The following is an 18,385-nucleotide window of genomic DNA, read 5'->3' as shown; positions in this document are numbered from 1 at the left end:
ATTATAGCAGTCTGTAGATCTCTTCTTGTAGCTTGTTTGAGCTGCAGCAGGGTGCATTAAGATCAGTGCCTCCCACCACCTGAAATGGTAGAAACCTCCCTCTGAGCCACTTGTAGTGAACTGGAAAAACAAAACCACCCTGGCTGGGTAGGGTACGGGGAAAAATGTCTTTGTGTGTTGTTTTCACACCAATGAGCCTTAACAAAGCTCAATTTTACAGCAAACTAGCTTCTCAGCCAAGTATTAAATTACCACCAATGTTTCAAACGAACTGATGGTGAAAATGTCAGTGGCACAGCCCAGGATGTGCTCTCTGCCCAGCTCGTTGTGCTGACAGCTCACAGCAGTGTGCTGCTGAACGTGTTAAAACCGTGCTCAGCCTGGGGAAGCAGCACCACCGGGGTGTGGTTCTCCCAAGCACAAGCCTGTTTCCTGTGGTAGCTCAGCTTCTGCTCTCTTAGGCCAGCCTGAAGTTGCAAGTGCAGACCCATTCAAGACTTCGCTGATCCTAATTTTAGGTTGCTACTCATCCTGAGCACAGGGGGCTTCTGGGGGTGGTGGTGGGGGAAATGTGTAAATCTTCCTATTGAGGGTACGGATTGAAGGATTAAGGGCATAGAAGTGACTGACAGTGAAGGAATTTTGCTGGTTCCAGCATGGGACCTTATTCTACTGTGCTAACAAAGATGTGCATTTTAATAAGCATTTTAATAAGTGAATTATGGGGTTACTGAAACAGCTTTATTTTAAATGTTAAGGTGTGATTTGTTCTGAATAACTCTTAAGAGCTATTTAGGCACAAGTTGCAAAGATGTGCCACAGACGTTTCAGTTCAGTTTTCTGGAGCTCAGAAATTTGGCTCTTAATCACCTATGCACATGATATCAGATAAGAGTAGCTACTGTGCTTTGTCCATAAACAGTGGAGCAAAGACTATTTTCTTTCATGGTAGCTGATACATTCATGCTTTAGGTGAACAGGAAATACTTCAAAGCTAACAAAATGTAAGGTGTAACTTAATGGCTCATTTAATGTAACCCTTCTTATACCTGACCATAGCTTATGGACGGCTTGGCTCTCACTGGTGGCTGTGCTGGGCTTACAGAAGAGAGAAGCAGAAGTCTGCTTCCAAGTGTAAGCAGCAAAGCTGTTTTGGGGAGCATTCAGCCCTTCTAGGAAGCGGCCAGATTTTTGTTTCACCAAAGCACCATGAAACTAGCCCATTGTCAAGGTCTAGGATTCAAGTAGAATAATTTTGGGAAGGTGTACGCTAAGAGAATCTAAGACATCTACATGCTATTGAAAGCTGCTAATTAAAAAAAAAAGCTTTGTTCTTATGAGTTTAGGCCATTTGTGTTTTCCTTGGTACTTCTGTGGGATGGTTTTGCCTTAGCTTGACATTGTGTCAGAAGGTTTAGAGGGCTTCAAAACCAACTTATTCCTGATATACTTGTTCATGATATCTTTGTTCTAGTACTGCCTAAATAGCATTCCTGAACTTCAACTTATGTGTACTTCAGCTTAGTTCTGCTAAGCCTACCTTTAGCCTTGCAGAAGTTTTAGTTTAACTTAAAACAAGAAAACCTTTACGTTTATCTGAAGCAGATATCAAGTGCAAAATAGTGATGTGCCCAGTCTGAAGCAGGCTTTCTGGGAAACCTCAAAAAATATTTGTTATAGTTAGTGGTCTCTTTTTGATACTTACCTAGATTAACTAGCAGAACATTTCTTGCTTATTGGGGAAAAAAACCTGGTTCTAGTTCTCTTGCAGTCTAGTTTCTTAGTAAACAAGTGTGAAATCTGTACGTGTTTTTGGTAGAAATACAGGAATCAGAACTGTCTGTGATCATATTGGTATTATGTGGTTCCTTGAATATTTCTCTGTTTACTCTTGCTTTTTTGGTCTCCCGTGTCATGCAGTTAGCTTATAGTCCAAATATGACTTTGAGTTGTTCTTAAAGCTGTTCACAGTGTAATTCCCTCCACCCTTCACCACTGGAAGCCTGGTGGGGTGTACTAATATGATTGATTGCACTGAAGAGCAAAAAAAATAGGATTTGTTGATCTGAGGTAAATGACTTAGCAAGATAGAGAACTGTTAATGCAAGGCCTGTGTGCTGGGGTTTGGTGCATTGTGAGTATCTTGTCTGCACAATTTAAAGCCTTGAACCTTTGCTTTGATGGAAAAATATTTTAAATAAAGCTGTTTTAATATGTACAGCTTGTGTTCAAAAATTGTGAAATATCTTAACCCTTTTCAGTTGATAGGCATGTAAGTAGAATTGGATTTTCAGGCAGCTTGGGGTACTCACAGACCTCACTTTACCTGGATGAAAATTAAGGCATCTGCTTTCAGGCCAGGACAGTTTCTGTCTAGCCCCAAGCATCTAAATAATATTTCCCAGTAATTATCAGGAGTTTTGAATGGGATCAGCAGTGTTTTACACTAGCATTTGACCTGAAATGCCTCTGCTGTTTAAATTGCTTCATGAGAAGTGAAAAATGTGTCTTCCTGCTTCTATGGGATGAAGGTGTGAACTCCCTTGCTGCTTCCTTGCCACTTTCATGCCACAAGTGAAAATGTGATGGTGAGACATTCCTGTCAAAATAGTGCAACATATAACATTTCTTCTGGAAGACATTTCATGATCTTGCATCTAAGGCTAGTATAGTCGTGAACTCTTGGTTACAATTTTAAATAGCACCTAAACAATTTCTGCAGTTTTTAGAAGTTTTTAATCTCCCTGCTGTACTGCTATGGGAATTGTTCTCATGTTCATCATGCAGCCTGTGAGGGCATCCTTGCATCCTGCCTGCTCCATGCCCACAGCCCCTGGAGCATGTCAGGGATTGTGCCTTCTAACTTCTGCAAATACTCACAACGACTGGAAGTGTGTTGTTATTGACCAGCCTTCTGTGGCAGGCTGAGTTGTTAATGCTTCTGGGAACTGCCTTCAAACAACAGGGTTGGATGTTGTCTTGTGTGCATCAAGTTTTGGAACATCTCTGCTTTTGTGAAAGACACCAGAATGTTCCACTCTGGAAATTAAACTTTGTAACTCTCGTGTGTGTTAGTACATGTGAATATTTGTAGGACCAGAGAGGATAAAACCACTGTGAAACAGGAAAAGTTGTATTCTACAGGAAAGCTGTGAGTACCATGCTGGCAGAGCAGTGACTTTGTGCCTGCTGGCAGTGAAGCTCCTGGAGGCTTGAGAGCTGCATCCTGGTCCTGGGCAGGTGTTTGTTTTCATTATTGGGTAGCATCACCTAAAGCTTGTGTTCTAATGATGCATTTTTCTGTCTTCCAGATCAGTGTGCGTGTTACCACCATGGATGCTGAGCTGGAGTTTGCCATCCAGCCCAACACCACAGGGAAGCAACTCTTTGATCAGGTAAGTGATGGGGCTGCAGAAGATATAAAGTTGATAAAGACATTGGAATTCTACTGAGGCAACAGCAAGTAATTTCTAAAGGACTTCAAAGATTGATTGTCGCTATATATGACAGCTTCAAGAGAACTCAGCACAGCAAGAAATTGTACTTTTTCCCAAAACTACTGCATTTTGTAATCTCCAAGATTGTGTTAGGAGCTATTACTTCTAGTGAACTGAATTGGTGCTAAGGCTCAAAATAATAGTAATTGGAAAGCAGTAGATATCTGCACTCTTTTTTTTTTTTTTTTGTAAGAAAAGTCTTGTGGGAGACCAAGTAAGCTATTTTTTGTTGACTTACCTGTAATTGATTCCAAAGGGTAGCTGGTCTCTAAACCAGGAGGGGCTCAGCTGGGTTTCAAATGCTGCTGCAACCTTTAAGTGCAGGTAAAGTGATGTTCTGTACTCCCACCAGGTCCTGAGGGAACCCTCAAGAGCAGTGATGGTTGTACCACGCTACATTGGGCTGTCTGCAGAGGGTGCTTCAGCCTTCCCCAGCTGTCACTGGGCAGCCAAATTTCCTGCTGCCCTGCCCAGGGAGCAGGGAGGCATGTGCAGCCCAAAGCTGGAGCAGCAGAACACAGACATTATCAGCTGCAGTGAGTGAAACTTGGTCAGGCTCCACCGTGTTTCTCTGCTGTAATTGGCCATGAATTTGCTCCTTGGAGAGAAATGGGAACAGTAAATTCATAGCTCAAAGATATGCAAATTGAATCTTGGACTAATGACAAGATGAGGGAACTGCCAGACCAGATAGGTCAGATTTGGGTGTGGTTCAGTAGAGCTAGGCATTCTGGGGTCAGCTCTACATAGTACCTATCATAAGGAAGAGAGAAAATTAAGGGCTGATTCACCCATTGAAGTCAGCTATTTGATTTGGGGCCAGCAAATATAATTTAAATTTTTATATATTTTTTTAGATCTTTAACCACAAACTACTGTTTTCTCTTGTACTCAGCTGGATGATTCAACACTAGATGATATACTGCTCTTTGCAGCCCAGCCCTGAAATGGAGGGAGATCCAAAGCTTTAGTGAAAGAGCATCCTTTCATAATGGGAACAGTAAAAAGGCTTTCAAAACAGTTTCTGAATTGCACTGTAGTTCTCAGCTGTCTATGTCTTACTGTGTAGTAGCTCCTGCATATTTTAGCCCTGTGTGGTCTCAGATCTGACAGGTTTGGATTGATAAAAGTGAAAGCCAAGTTCTGTCCAGAATCCATCTGTGCAACATGGAACTCTGCCACAGTTAGTTCATGAGAGTGTTTGCTAATGAAGCTGAGGTGTCATGTCCCCAGGTTCATGAAAAAATGAACTGGTTTGTTTTGATTTTTTTTAAGGGGTTGTTCTTCATGTGGATGCTTCCCATGATTATTTTTCAATATCTGGCTTCTGCTACTATCCAAGCAGAGCACCAAGTGCTGAGAAACAATACTACTCACGTCAGTAATATTTTTAATCTGCACATGATATTTTCAGTCAGCTCTAGGTCATCTGTGGCTTCTGCTGCAAACTGACATTGCTGGCAGACTTGGGCTTCATCAGTTTGTCTCTGAGAAGCATCCTGCCATGTTTCCAATGCAGCAGCTCTTCATGTCTACTAATTGATTTCACTCCTTTGTCATGCTCTTGGACAGCTGCACATTTTCCTCCCTTCAGTGTGTTTCACACAGCACCTGTGTAAACAGAATTTTGTTTTGCTTTTTCCACAGTAAACACTTTGCCAAGGGAGAAAACAAATGCTGTTGCAGAACTGAGTTTCTCAGTTGAGGCAGTGCTTACTTCACCTAAATTGGATTGTAGGTGAAGCTGGAAATGGGGGAGGGAAAAAACTGAAGCTAGTTTTAAACATTTGCTGTTTCTAAAAGGTCTGATTGACATAAAACTTGCTCCCTGTAGGAAAGGGATGGGCCTTTAAATGTATTGTCAGCTGTTGAATATGCAGTATTTTTCACATGACTGAGCTGTTTTTGTGTGTTGGTTCCTGTAAAGGGAGAGTCCAGGGCTGCTGTCCCTGCTGACACTGTGACTGCTCTCTGGCTGCTCATTGTTCACTGCCTCAGTTTCTGTCCTTAGGTTGTCTGGGGTCCCATGGTGGGGTGCGTGAGAACAAAGTTACTTCTGTTTATTTTCTAGCTCCCTTAAGCCATGCTGTGCCCCTGGACTTGATAATCTAGAGTTTTCTGCACAATGCTGGTTCTGAAGCAAGATCTGCTTTCATCAGTGCTTTTTTGAGGGAAGGGAGAGCTCCTCTACAAAGCAGATGTATGGTTTTGCTGTTGTAGGACATTGACTTCTGGTGTGAAACCTGCTTTTTGACTCTTGTACAGAAAAATTAAGATATCCAGCATATTTTTGCCCTGGGGTGCCCTTTCACTTTGAACTGTCAGTTCTGAGTTAAGCAAGAAGGAAGCTGCTGAGCATTACCAAGCTTTTTAGCTGCATGGCTACCTCAGTGCAATCTGCTGGCTTTGCTCAGTAACATTTAGGCAGTATCTATTTTCACCTGTTGTGTAGAAAGGTAGATAAATGTATTCATTATGCCACACATGATTCTGTCCCACTCTGAATAGGATTCAGAAGATTTTGGAAAGATTGTAGCTGGGTTTTAGCTGAAGGAGGAGAAAAGCATTTGAGTCTAAAATTCCATAGTAATATGTGAATGGGCATGAGGTAGAAATGTTCCTGTCTTCCTCTTTCCTGCTTAGTTAAATTTCAAAGTGAATTTTTGTATTAACAGAACAATACAAATACTTTACTGCTTTGTAGGAAGTGCTTTCTCCCCCAAAGTAGCTGGGTGCAGAAATACCACTGAACTGATATACATGTGCAGTAACATTATGATTTATTCTAGAGCTCTTCCTATTCCCTAATCTTCTAACTGTACAGCTTTAGCTTAAGTATCTTAGGCTTGTGTGCAAGGACAAAGCCTGGATTAAATGAGACAGGATTTTACTGTCTGTCTTCTGCAGTTTTGCTGGTGTACCTTTTAACATCAGCTGCTGAACTCCAGCACTTACTGACTCACTAGCAAGACCTGTAACTTTGCTCCCATTCCTCAGGTGCCAGTGATGGATTAAAAGAAGAGCTCAAGGATGGGCTATGCATGTCAGGGGTGCTGCTTGTCCCACAGGCTTTATTACTTCCCAGGTGCATTGTAATATTGCTTTCCTGGGCATGCAGAGCACAGGCTCTCAACAGTGATAGCTGCTTGATTTCCTCCTTTGACCCTTTTCTGTATGGTCTGGAGAGCAGTCAGTAAACCACAGCAGTGCTTTGCATTGTGTCTTCTACACATCAAAGATTAATCTGTTGTCTGGTGAAAATTCTTAGTTATTTGTTGCTGTGGGTGGGTTTGAAATTGTGTCCTTCCAATCTTTTGCCTCTCAAACTTCCTTTACTTGGGTAAATTGATTCTAGCTTGAATCATTGAGCATCCACTCTCCTTAAAGGTGATTTCTGTCTGATTAAGAGCCATGAAGACAAATAACAGGTTAAAGAAAATATCACATGAGAAACTTGAGTATCTATCACTTCAAACTTTAAAAACATGTGGTTAACCTTCCAAAGATGCTTTTCCTCATTATTGTAAGCTTTTGTGGTCAAAACGAAGCTTGTAATAGAAAAGTGCACCTATCAATGTATTAAAAATATAACAATAAGCATCGCTCTGCACACTTTAAACCTGGTCACTGATGCTATATTTTATGTTCAGCATTAAGTCTTATGCATTTTCTTTTTAATTCTTAATGTTCTTTCAGATTTCATTAAGAGCCAGATCTCCTAAGATTCTGAGCTTTTGTGCCCTGGCTTCTCTTGCCTTGCTTTTCTATCTGCATGGCCACCAAGGTGTTGTGCAGCTAGAAACCTTGGTAATGCTTAGCAGCTTCCTCCTTGTTTATCTGCTGCAGTGAATTTAGTGGCTTTGTAGAGTACCAGTTTGGTTTTGTAGAGTACCAGTTTGCCAGACTTCTTTCATGTTTGCTTAAGATTGCAGCACAGGCTGATCAAACCCCTCTTGAATTTTGAGTAACTCTGAGTTGAGCTGTGTTTGGAATAAAGATGGTTGATGTCTCATGGCCTGCAAATGAAATTTTTTGAGGAGGGAGAGTCTAAGAAATCTTTAGCTACTTTAGCTACTACTAGGTCTTACCTATTAGTGTTTAAACACATATAAAATGGCTCTGGAACACTTAATCCACTAGGTGAAAGCACTGAAACCAAAACTCACTAAGGTAGTTTCATGGTAGAAAGCAGCAAGTCTCAGGACAGTGGCTGGTTGTCCCAGCAAACCCCAGAACTCTTCTTCCTGTAATGAAGGCTTGTGGTTGAGTCGTATGAAAATATGTCTCAAATTTCACAGGAACATGTGGAAACTTTCTGACTTTCAGAAAAGCAGTAGTTCCAACCAAAAATTGAATGCTTGTTGCTAAAGATGTCAATGGCAAACTGCAGTAAGTACAAAAACTTGGAAGATCCTGTAGTTTAGCATGCTGGCATTTTAGAACTTTGGAAGGAAAAATTAGAAGTCCATCCACCAGCTAAATGGAGGGGGAACAGTTGAATATTTGTGGCTGTAAATGGAGCCTAAGCTGGGTACTGAGTTAGGGTATCTGTAAGAACACGTTCTAAGTGTTTTTGTCTGGCATATGAAACTGCAGGTGTGGCACCAGTTCAGAGCTCCTCCAGCAACGAGGTTAGCTGGCAGTTTTCTCTCAGATATACTTGACATGCCTGTCATAGAAAGGGCAACATTCAAGGCATTTGTCCCACGATATAGCCTGAGATGATTTGGCCTTTGATGCAGGAACATGATCCAGGTGCTACGCCTTTTCCTCTGCTTGCATGCTTTGCTCTTGCCTGTGTGTAAATAGTGCTATCATCAGAATCTGTACTTGTTTGCCAGCGTGGTGGAGTGTTTCCTGGGCTGAGAATGACAGCCATTTTCAGTCATCATCTGGATGCTAAAATGTACATTTAAGAGGCTGCTTATGGCTCCCTCTTCTGCTGTGGAGCAGCACCCAACGGCAGGAACATAGTTCAGAGGGAGCTGGGTGAGTGCTGAGGGGAAGGACAGGAATTGACATGCAGACCTAGAAAACATGGCATAAGAAGGAATGAGAGAAAAGGTTACCTGAAAGATCTTCTGTTTCTTCTCTGAATCCCTAAGTAAAAAACCCCTACTAATGTGTGCTTAGACTTTCTGCAGAGGATGAAGTGAGTCACCAGAAAGGCACCTTTTCCCCTGTGTCAGTATGGTTTACTGAGCAGAATTTCAAGCTAAAAGTAGTACTCAATTAACAGTTTTGTTGTAGCTGGTCAAGGTACCATGGGACAGCTGTATTTTAAGGCTGCATCCAATCTGTTCTTGTAAACTGAGCTTTACCCAGCAGGCTAAACAAGACCCAGGGACTGACTTAATGCTCCCCCTGGAAAGAAGAAAAGATTCTGCTCTGCAGATGGATGAGTGTAGATTTTAGGTATTTAATTATTGTGGTCTGTGTTAAACAGACTCTCTATTCTCCCATCCTTTGTGCCAGCCCTTCTCCATCCTTAGCCACTGCCAGTAGCTGTTTGCTTTTTGGAACATCTCACAGTTCATTAGGGCTCTGAATGCTGTACACCCCCAGACATAATTATGCTGCTGCCAGCCAGATTCCTTGCAGCTGTAGAAAGCTGTTGCTTCTTCATGCTTTTCCCCTTGCTAAATGGAACTAAATAGCCTGCTAAAGCTGAGGAGGGAGGAGGACTATCCTCCCTGCCTTATTCAGTGGCAGCTTGGGGCTGTGATGGTGAGTGCTGTACTGTCTCCTGTCTTTTCTGCCCCCAGCTCGTTGTTGTCTCTGCTATTGCTGTGCAGGCTTCTGCTGTGGAATAAAAGTCCTTTTGTGTAGGACCACAGTGTGGAGTCTTTCAGCTCCTTGCTGGCAGTCCAGCCTGTTGAATTCCCAGGCATAAGCTGCTGTCAAGTGGAAGAGTGGAAAGCAGACCCATGCAGTCGAGTGAGGAGCTCCTATCCCATTCATATGTTAATGCTTCTAAGAACAGAGCTGTCCTTGGGCTCTAGGGCAGCCTTTCTTCCCCTCCTTGAACCATCTGCTTCCAATCACAGAATCACAGAGAATATGCTGGCTTGGAAGGGACCCACAAGGATCATTGAGTCCAACTCGTGGCCCTGCACAGGAGCATCCTCAAAAATCACACCATGTGCCTAAGAGTGTTCTCCAAATGTTCCTTGAACTGTCAGGCTTGGTACTGTGACCACTTCCCTGGGGAGCCAGTTCCAGTGCCCAACCACCTTCTAGGTGAAGAGTAATTTTTTCTGGTATTCAACCTAAATCTTCCCTGACAACTTCAGGCCATTCCCCTGGGTTTGGTCACTGGTCACCAGAGTGATCAGTGTCTGCCCCTCTTCCCTCACAAGGAAGTTGTAGACTCAATCTTCTCCAGGCTGAATGGACCAAGTGCCCTCAGCTGCTCCTCACAGGGCTTTCCCTCAAGGCCCTTCATCTTCATTGCCTCCTTTGGACCCTCTTTTGTTATATTGCAGTGACCAAAACTTCATGTACATAGCAAACGCTGCTTCTTCTCCAAAAGCCTCCTTAGCTGTGTGCATCCTGCTGTGTGATGCACAAGTGATCCACATCCCCCTGAATCTGCAAGGGCTCTAGCTCAGCTCTTATGTTCATGTTCAAGCAAGAACAGGCTGATTAATTTCAGGAACCCCAGTGGGATGATGCACATAGACTACATGCCCTAGTGTAGGTTTTGTCTGTGTGTGTGCCATCAATGGCATGGCTCTGCTGAAAACTGCATTTGGCTTTTCTGCCTGAAAGGAGCAAAGGCCCAAATGCTGCTTTTGAAAGGCCAGATGAAATGTCTGATCCAAGCCCTAAACAATCTAATTAGTGATGTGTTTGAGGGGAACCTATGTCTTTGGTGCTGTATCTTGCCAAAGTAGAGACCACATCAGAAGAGAACAGAGTGCAACTTTGGGCAGTACAAAATTATATCAGCTGATCTGGCAGCTGGTTTTCACAGGGCAAGTCTCAGTCTCTGCACCAATGTTAGCCCCTTGCTGCATCCTGTGGCATGTCCCAAGCTTTTCAGGGGACAAAGGGGGATGTCTTGATAGCAATCAGGCTTTGGAGAAACTTCCCCCTCTTTTTAACCAACAGTGGCACTGTACTGCAGTTCCTTGCTGCCCCACCATGAGGCTCTTGTCTCTTGTCACAATATGTCTTTAAAGCCTTCTAAATTCCTATTTACACAGCATGCCTGGTGTGCTAGGGAAGTAAGTACAGAGAGAGCTTACATAGTGGTGTAGTTAATGTCTGTGGTGGCTCTTTGTCCTGGCACAGGGGACAGCATATGGATTTAGCTTCTGCACTTCCTCTTAATGGTGCTGCTCAGTAAAGAGCTGTGTGAAAGGCCTGTCTATAGCTATCAGTGGAGTAGAAACAAATCTTAAAGTAGCCCAGCCTAGCAGAGTGATTCATGACTTGCCCAGGAATAGTACATTTGCATGATAAGTGTGGATATACCTGAAAATGGAGCTGTGTTCCTCATTCCTAGAAGTTATTAAACCTGTCAGAGCTGCTGCATTGTATTTTGGCTATACATGTTGGCTTATAAATAGCTGGAAAAAAAAAATAATGTCCCAGCTGTTGTTTATAAATAGCAACAAGCCTTAAAGAGCTGAAGGAGAAGAAAGAATTTCACACACATCCACTTAAGACCTCTTAGATACCAAATAATCTTTCTGTGCACTGCAGCAGGAGAGGCAGGTGGTCAGGGCACTGTCTGTCTCTGTCTTACATCTAACATGTTCTCAGCCACTGGTGAGTTCAGTCCATCTGGGGATCTTGCTAATAATCACCTTTCTTTCAGGTTGTCAAGACAATTGGTTTGCGAGAGGTCTGGTTTTTTGGACTTCAGTATCAAGACACCAAGGGTTTCTCAACATGGCTAAAATTGAACAAAAAGGTATGTTTGCTCCAAAATTTTTCTTGTCCTTGTTCCCTTCTGAGAGTGCAGGGGCAAATTCAGTCTCCATACTTCTGCCAGGGATCTGTTCTTGCCCACCCATACAGCTCAAGTACTGCAAGATCAGTGAGCTGGTGTGGTGTCCAGGCACTCCCTCCCCTGGTTATGAGGAATTGAGGGATCTGGCCTGGTCCTGCATCTAGCTCTGTTTGTTACCAGGCCAGATTTGTTACCCTTCCTGGTGACATGCTGATGTTGTGCTCAAGTGAGCATCTTGGCTGGGGAGAAACCTGGAAAGTAACTTAGCTACCACTGGTCATAAGTACTGGCTTGTGTGAGTCCAGTGGGGAGAAGTGATGAGGTATTTAGCAGTAAGTAATTGAAAATCCTTGCTTTTCTGCACACTTTTCTGCATTAGAAAGGATTTTTTTTTTTTTTTAGTGCATGCTTGTCTTCCTGTTTGTAAACTGCTCCCTTTCACTTGTGTATAGGCTATAAAATCTGCTAACTCTGTTCCAGGTAACAGCACAGGATGTACGTAAAGAAAGCCCCCTGCTTTTCAAATTCCGTGCCAAGTTCTACCCAGAAGATGTGGCAGAAGAGCTGATCCAGGACATCACACAGCGCCTCTTCTTCCTCCAAGTGAAGGAGGCAATTCTGAACGATGACATTTACTGTCCCCCAGAAACAGCTGTCCTTCTGGCTTCTTATGCCGTCCAGTCCAAATACGGAGACTTCAACAAAGATGTGCACAAGTCTGGCTACCTTGCTAGTGATAAACTGCTCCCACAAAGGCAAGTGAAGCTGGGTAGTCTTAGCCATTCTCTTTCTTAAAGGGTTTGTGATTTTTAACTTTTCTTTTTTTTTTTTTTTAATGTAGGGGGTGTTTTGATTGCAATGCTCAGAATAAAATATAGCTTTGTGCTACTTTGAGCATTTAGATTAATATTCAATTAAGCTCTTTAACCTTAAACTTCCTATTGCTACTCTGAAACTCTAATCAGAAATAGTGAGAGAATCTCCAAACACTACAAGAAGAAGAAACTGAATAAAATTTGTCATTTATTCGAAGTCTGACTACTGACCATTGTCTCTATCTAGCCTTTTAATGAAGCTGTATTTCTTGGAATAGATTTGTGGGGGAACTCTGATGCCAATGGAGCATTTAATAAAGCATTATTATAGAGTGATGTGATTGTGTGTGTGTGCATATATGTAGTGCTTGGTTTGAAACATCTCATGTATACTCTTTCTAGGGTTTTGGAGCAGCACAAGCTTAACAAGGACCAGTGGGAGGAGAGGATCCAGGTGTGGCATGAGGAGCATCGAGGAATGATTAGGTAACTGATGCAGAGTGAAACTACACACTAACACTGCTTTAAAAACAGCAGTGTACAAATGCATTGAAAAAAAATCTGTGCCTTGCTTCAGGGTAAGTTAGCATTCAGGATAAGTTAGCATTCTTCAGGTTATTTTGCTCAGGTTACTTGCCTCTGCTGGTCCACGTTAGCTGGCTGTTCATGTTCAAAACATGACTGAGTTTGAAGAGTTTGTAATTATCACTAGGGTGATGCTTAGAACCTTTGCCAGCTTGTTGCTGCTCTGTCCACATGGGAAGATAGCACCTTCTTGCTCTAACGACTTAAAGACTCAAAAGAGAATATCTGCTTTCTTTTTACATGTTGCAGAGAAGATGCTGTCTTGGAGTATCTGAAAATTGCACAGGATCTGGAAATGTACGGTGTGAACTACTTCAGCATTAAGAACAAGAAAGGCTCTGAGCTCTGGCTAGGTGTAGATGCTCTTGGACTCAACATTTATGAGCAGAATGATAGGTAATAAACCCCTCTCTCTTCATTATTGCCTTTAGCTCCTTACCAATATAGAGTTTTTCAAAATCAATTGTTCCTGGAATTCAAATGTTTAAATAAACTCCAGAATTTCTGTATCATTCTTGTGTTTTTGACATTGCCAAAATAATCCATAAAATGTGCTTTTTGGACCAACAAATACAAGAAATTGGCAAATCTTTTCAAGATAGTTTCACTTTATCCCTAATCTTCCTGCTATAGATGCATTCTCCAGTTCTGATTTTCATTTAAAAAATCAAAAAAAGTGGGATTGAAAAACTGCCTTTTATATTTCATCTGCATGACTAATTTTGTCTTCTGATTTCAACTTCCATAAGAGCACTGAAATATGAGGGTGGATTTGATATAATTTTGAGCTTTATATTCTAAGCCAAGAATTTGGAATGATTTTGGGCTCTCATTTCTTTTTGCTTCCCATTTTTGCAGGCTAACACCGAAAATTGGATTCCCCTGGAGTGAGATCAGAAATATCTCATTCAATGACAAGAAATTTGTTATTAAGCCTATTGACAAGAAAGCACCAGTAAGAAGCAAAATTCATATTAAGCTATTAAATTTTCAGCTTCTTAGCTGAACAATTTCTGTGGGTTGGGTTTTGGGGACTTTTTGGCGCTTTTTGGGTTTGGGATGTTTTTTGCACAGAATCTTTTCATCTATAGCATGAATGCTGATGTAAGCAGGGAGACCTGTTCAGGGCAGTCAAGTGATAGTTATGATTTTTTTTCTGGCTAAGAGGGTAGAAATTTAGAATAAACTTAAGCTTTTAATATCAGTGGCAGAGAGTAGCTCTTTGCTTAAGGTTTCTGATTCTCCCAAGACTGTTCAGATTTTCTGATAATACAGTTAGGGATCTGAGGTACCTAAGGCATGGATGCTGCCTTTGCAACCTGTTGGCTTTAATAGTGTGTGGGATGATCTTTTGCAGGTTTTCACCTTATTTAAAGCAGAAGCTTTAGGTCATTTTGTAGGGTAGGCTGGAAATTTTTTCCTTGCAAATTTATATTGAATGTAATTGCTTTAATCTTTAAGGCCTAATAATTTCTGGTGCTAGCCAGTACCTTCTGTTCTTTTGGTCATTCTTTCAAGCAGCATTGTTCCATTGCTGCTTGAAAGCATTTCCCTGCTGCTGTTGCTCCTTTGGAACAGAACAAAGTTATTTATCCATTGATTGTAACATTTAACACCCTTGCTGTTATAAGCCAAGACATTGCATTCATTGTGGCTGGCCAGGCTATTATACAGATTATTGAAGTGGGAAGGAAGGTGGGGAAGCCAGGGACTCTGTGTGCCTGGTAAAGCAGCCCTGCTGGGGTTTGTAATGAAATGGTGATGCAAGATGCTCTGTGCTGGTGCTAGGGGTGTGTTACAGTGAAACCCAGAGCACTGGAATGACACATTGGGTGCTCCTGCCCTGGGTGTGCTTGTCAGGTTGAAATCCATTCCAGAAATAAGTGTTTAACTGCCACCACCAATCAATTAGACATTATCAACAAAAGCTGGCTGGCAACTCTAAAAAGCTCGGGGTCTTAGGAGCATAGTGCATACACAAGGGGCTTCTTATGCTGAAAGAACAGGTCTAATGCTGCCTTTTTCTTGTCCCAAGGACTTTGTGTTCTATGCCCCTCGGTTACGGATCAACAAACGAATCCTGGCCCTCTGCATGGGCAACCACGAGCTCTACATGCGCCGACGTAAACCAGACACCATTGAGGTGCAGCAGATGAAGGCACAGGCTCGGGAAGAGAAACACCAGAAACAGATGGAGAGGTTGGTAGGGCTCTGAGTAACTGGGTGGGACTAGTCACTGCATGAGTGGCATCATGTGCTAGATAAATGGCTGCAACACCTTAATCTGCTTGGGCCAAAAATAAAGCAGGTTGCTTTCTGCTTCAGTGTGTTTATTGGGTTGATAGTAATGGTACTCATCACAAATGTGACTTCCCATTACTTTCTTGGACTTAAGAACTTGTCATTGAGATTAATGCCAGCAGAGCTTTATATTTTTGCACTTCTAGAAAGGAGTAAAGCTCATTATCTGAGTGCTGTAGGGCACATCTTGTGTGTGCTCTTTTTGTGTGTTTACTAGGAAGTGCTCCAAGTTGGTTTGAAATTACATTGTGACTTCCTTCCATCAGAGCCCTGCTGGAGAATGAGAAGAAGAAGAGGGAGTTGGCAGAGAAGGAGAAGGAGAAGATTGAGCGTGAGAAGGAGGAGCTGATGGAGAGACTCAAGCAAATTGAGGAGCAAACCAAGAAAGCTCAGCAAGGTAATAGGAAATCTTTCAGTGTTTCCTTTGATGATGAATAATCTGAGTGAGAAGGGTTCAAATAGTAAAGTTATGAGCATCTCTGAGTAATATGTCTCTCCAGTGTTGTGTGCTGGTGTTAGGGCCCTTGTTTAGCCTCCTGAAGCTGAATGTAAGCCCTCCATATGCAGTTGCTGAAAAAAGATATGCATTAAAGAAATAGGTAACAGCCAAGATGTGTCTCTTAGCAGTAAAAGAACCTTGGCATTGTTCCTGTGCTGGCTGGAAGCTTTATCCCAGCATATCTATAGAGGAAAGAGTCAAAAAGTGTAGCAGGGGACACACCAGCCATTGCTGTGGTGATTTATTATCTAATTGCTCAGCTAGAGTTAGTGTGGTGTTGCCCAAGCAAAATACTGAATACTTCTCTGCCCTTAGGTATGTAATTTTGAGATGGGTGCTTCCCCACAAATCCATTGGGGGTGGGCCTGACTTTTACTCTTACAGCTCCAGGTAAAATGTAAAGGAGAAGACAGGGAGCAGTTTCTTGCATCCCTCCTTTACCTGTCTCTCTGAAGAGAGAGGTATCCAGACAGACTTTCCTCTTCTACTGCCATTCTTTACTTGATCTGACTTGAAATGTGCTCCCCTATTTTCAGAATTGGAAGAACAGACCCGCAGAGCTCTGGAGCTGGAACAGGAGAGAAAACGAGCTCAGGAGGAAGCAGAGAAACTGGCTAAGGAACGTAGAGAAGCAGAAGAGGCCAAGGAGGCCCTATTGAGAGCATCCCATGATCAACAAAAGACCCAGGAACAGTTGGTAAGTGGGTGAACTGAAAATCAAGTAGGGAAAATAGTGAAAGGGGAAGCATCTAAGCTTTTGAAGCAAACCAGGCTATGAATATAGTGAGGAAACACTATATACGTAGGTTCTTTAATTTTTATCCTTAAGTAGATGAAAATATACGTAAATACAAGTGTATTTGTACAGTAGATTTGTATTGCTTTTTGCCTTTTTTTGTATGTCTTAATAATTAAGTGTTGCTTTCCCTGGTTTGGATTCAAAGAACTAAGTTTTGTAGCTCTGTTTTGGGGAGGAGGAAAAAGAACCAACCCAACAACCAAATAAAACCCCAACCCACAATGAAACACAAAACTTTTTTTGGCTTCCTTTCCTCTTTCATCATGGAGGTATTGGTGGAGTTGAAGTTAACAGGAAGGCTTTCTTCTCACTGAAAAGATGTGTTTTTACTCAGGACTTGAACTAAATGCTTGGTTTAGCAAGTACCTTGGGTTTTGTTTCCACTCAAAGCCTTTCTTCTGCAGGCTGCTGAGATGGCAGAACTCACAGCTCGGATCACACAGCTGGAGCTGGCCAGGCAGAAGAAGGAGAGCGAGGCACAGGAGTGGCAGTATAAGGTAAAGCAGAAGCTGAGCAAATGGCATACTTTTTGTGGAATTGCTCTTTGATCTGGGATGTCATCCAAACTACTGTACTGGATTCCATGCTAGACTCAATGCTTGAGGCTGTTGTAAATACACAGCTTTGGTTTTCTCCATGGAACTGGTGAGTTATTCTAACTCCATGTCGCAATTTTTGAGTAATTAAACCTGTAGCCCATTTTCCATTAACAGTAACCACTCTTCAAATCTCTGAAGTGTTATCCAGCAGAAAATTTTGCAAATGATTGTGGCTGAGTAGCTTTGGAATACACTCCTTCAGAGATGCAAGGTTTCCTGTAACGAGCACCAAGTGGTGCTTCTGTGAGAAGCCTCAGGCACTCAGGATTGTACTGACTGACTCACTGTGGCATATCCTACTGCAGGCACAGAGGGTGCAGGAGGACCTAGAGAAGACCAAAGAGGAGCTGAAGACTGCCATGAGCACCCCTCATGTCACTGAGCCCATGCACGCTGAGAACGAGCACGATGACGAGCAGGATGAGAATGCAGCAGAAGCCAGCGCTGAGCTACGGTCAGAGGCCACCATCAAGGACCGCAGTGAGGAGGAGCGCACCACTGAGGCAGAGAAGAATGAGAGGGTCCAGAAACACTTGAAGGTAAGAAGCTGGCAGCAGAGTGTGTGTGTTTGTGGGTGCTGCTTCTACTTTTCTCAACATTTCTTGCAGCTGGAAGGTGTTGCTGTTATGTAAAAAAGGAGGGGAGAACACAGGGAAGGGAGATGATCATGATCTTGCCAGATAGCTGCTTAACCGTTGAGTAGAGAGGCAGATCTTGTCTCCTGGCACTTGAATTCCATTTTACTGGAAGCAGTGAAGTATTTTGAAGCAGTGCCAACAAGTAGTGTCTGTCAGATGTAGTGTGCTTTCTGTGAGTATTGCCAACCACCTGACAGCTGCTCACAGCCCTGGCTGCAAGGAATTGAAGAACTTTGTCTGATTCCTATCCAGCAGCTGTCTCTAACTGTCAAGTCTCGGTTGTATTGCAAAACTCTGCGTTGCAAAACCCTGGAGAACCCACTGGGGCTCAGCACAGAGACAGCACTACTGCAGCATCTTCTTGTGAGGAACTCCAATGTTCTGGTGTTCAATTCCAAGCATTTAGTTGTGCTGTCTGACTTGCACCAGGCTTTGCTCATTCTGCCTTGTACTGTGGTAGTTACACACAGAGGGCTAGAGGTGTATTTATCTCCTGCAGCAAGTTCCTTTTCTGGTGGAAAGCTAGTAATTCCTCACATTCTGCAAGATGCTCCTCATGCCTTCAGAGATCCCTCCATATGGCCATTCTTTTAAAATACAGACGTTGAGACAATCTTTCTCAACTGTGCTAGATGAAGATAAATAGGTGCCAGATTGCCTGATGTTTTATACCTTCAAATGTTAGAAATAAA

At 42.6% G+C, this 18,385-nt stretch overlaps 1 protein-coding gene across 1 annotated transcript in view; it reads left to right on the top strand.

The window, feature by feature from the left end:
- MSN (moesin) overlaps window positions 1–18,385 on the top strand; it is a 40,285-nt gene that overhangs the window by 18,449 nt on the left and 3,451 nt on the right. The window contains exons 2-12 of the mRNA XM_064426614.1: window positions 3,312–3,395; window positions 11,323–11,418; window positions 11,938–12,212; window positions 12,675–12,758; window positions 13,107–13,253; window positions 13,716–13,812; window positions 14,893–15,056; window positions 15,425–15,555; window positions 16,194–16,354; window positions 16,861–16,953; window positions 17,361–17,594. Coding sequence (XP_064282684.1) covers window positions 3,312–3,395; window positions 11,323–11,418; window positions 11,938–12,212; window positions 12,675–12,758; window positions 13,107–13,253; window positions 13,716–13,812; window positions 14,893–15,056; window positions 15,425–15,555; window positions 16,194–16,354; window positions 16,861–16,953; window positions 17,361–17,594 — 1,566 coding nt within the window. The remainder of the gene's footprint in view (window positions 1–3,311; window positions 3,396–11,322; window positions 11,419–11,937; window positions 12,213–12,674; window positions 12,759–13,106; window positions 13,254–13,715; window positions 13,813–14,892; window positions 15,057–15,424; window positions 15,556–16,193; window positions 16,355–16,860; window positions 16,954–17,360; window positions 17,595–18,385) is intronic.

The sequence above is a fragment of the Passer domesticus genome, chromosome 7 (assembly GCF_036417665.1).
Source record: "Passer domesticus isolate bPasDom1 chromosome 7, bPasDom1.hap1, whole genome shotgun sequence".
NCBI classification, from domain to species: Eukaryota; Metazoa; Chordata; class Aves; order Passeriformes; family Passeridae; genus Passer; species Passer domesticus.
This window is presented reverse-complemented; position numbering and strand designations above follow the sequence as displayed.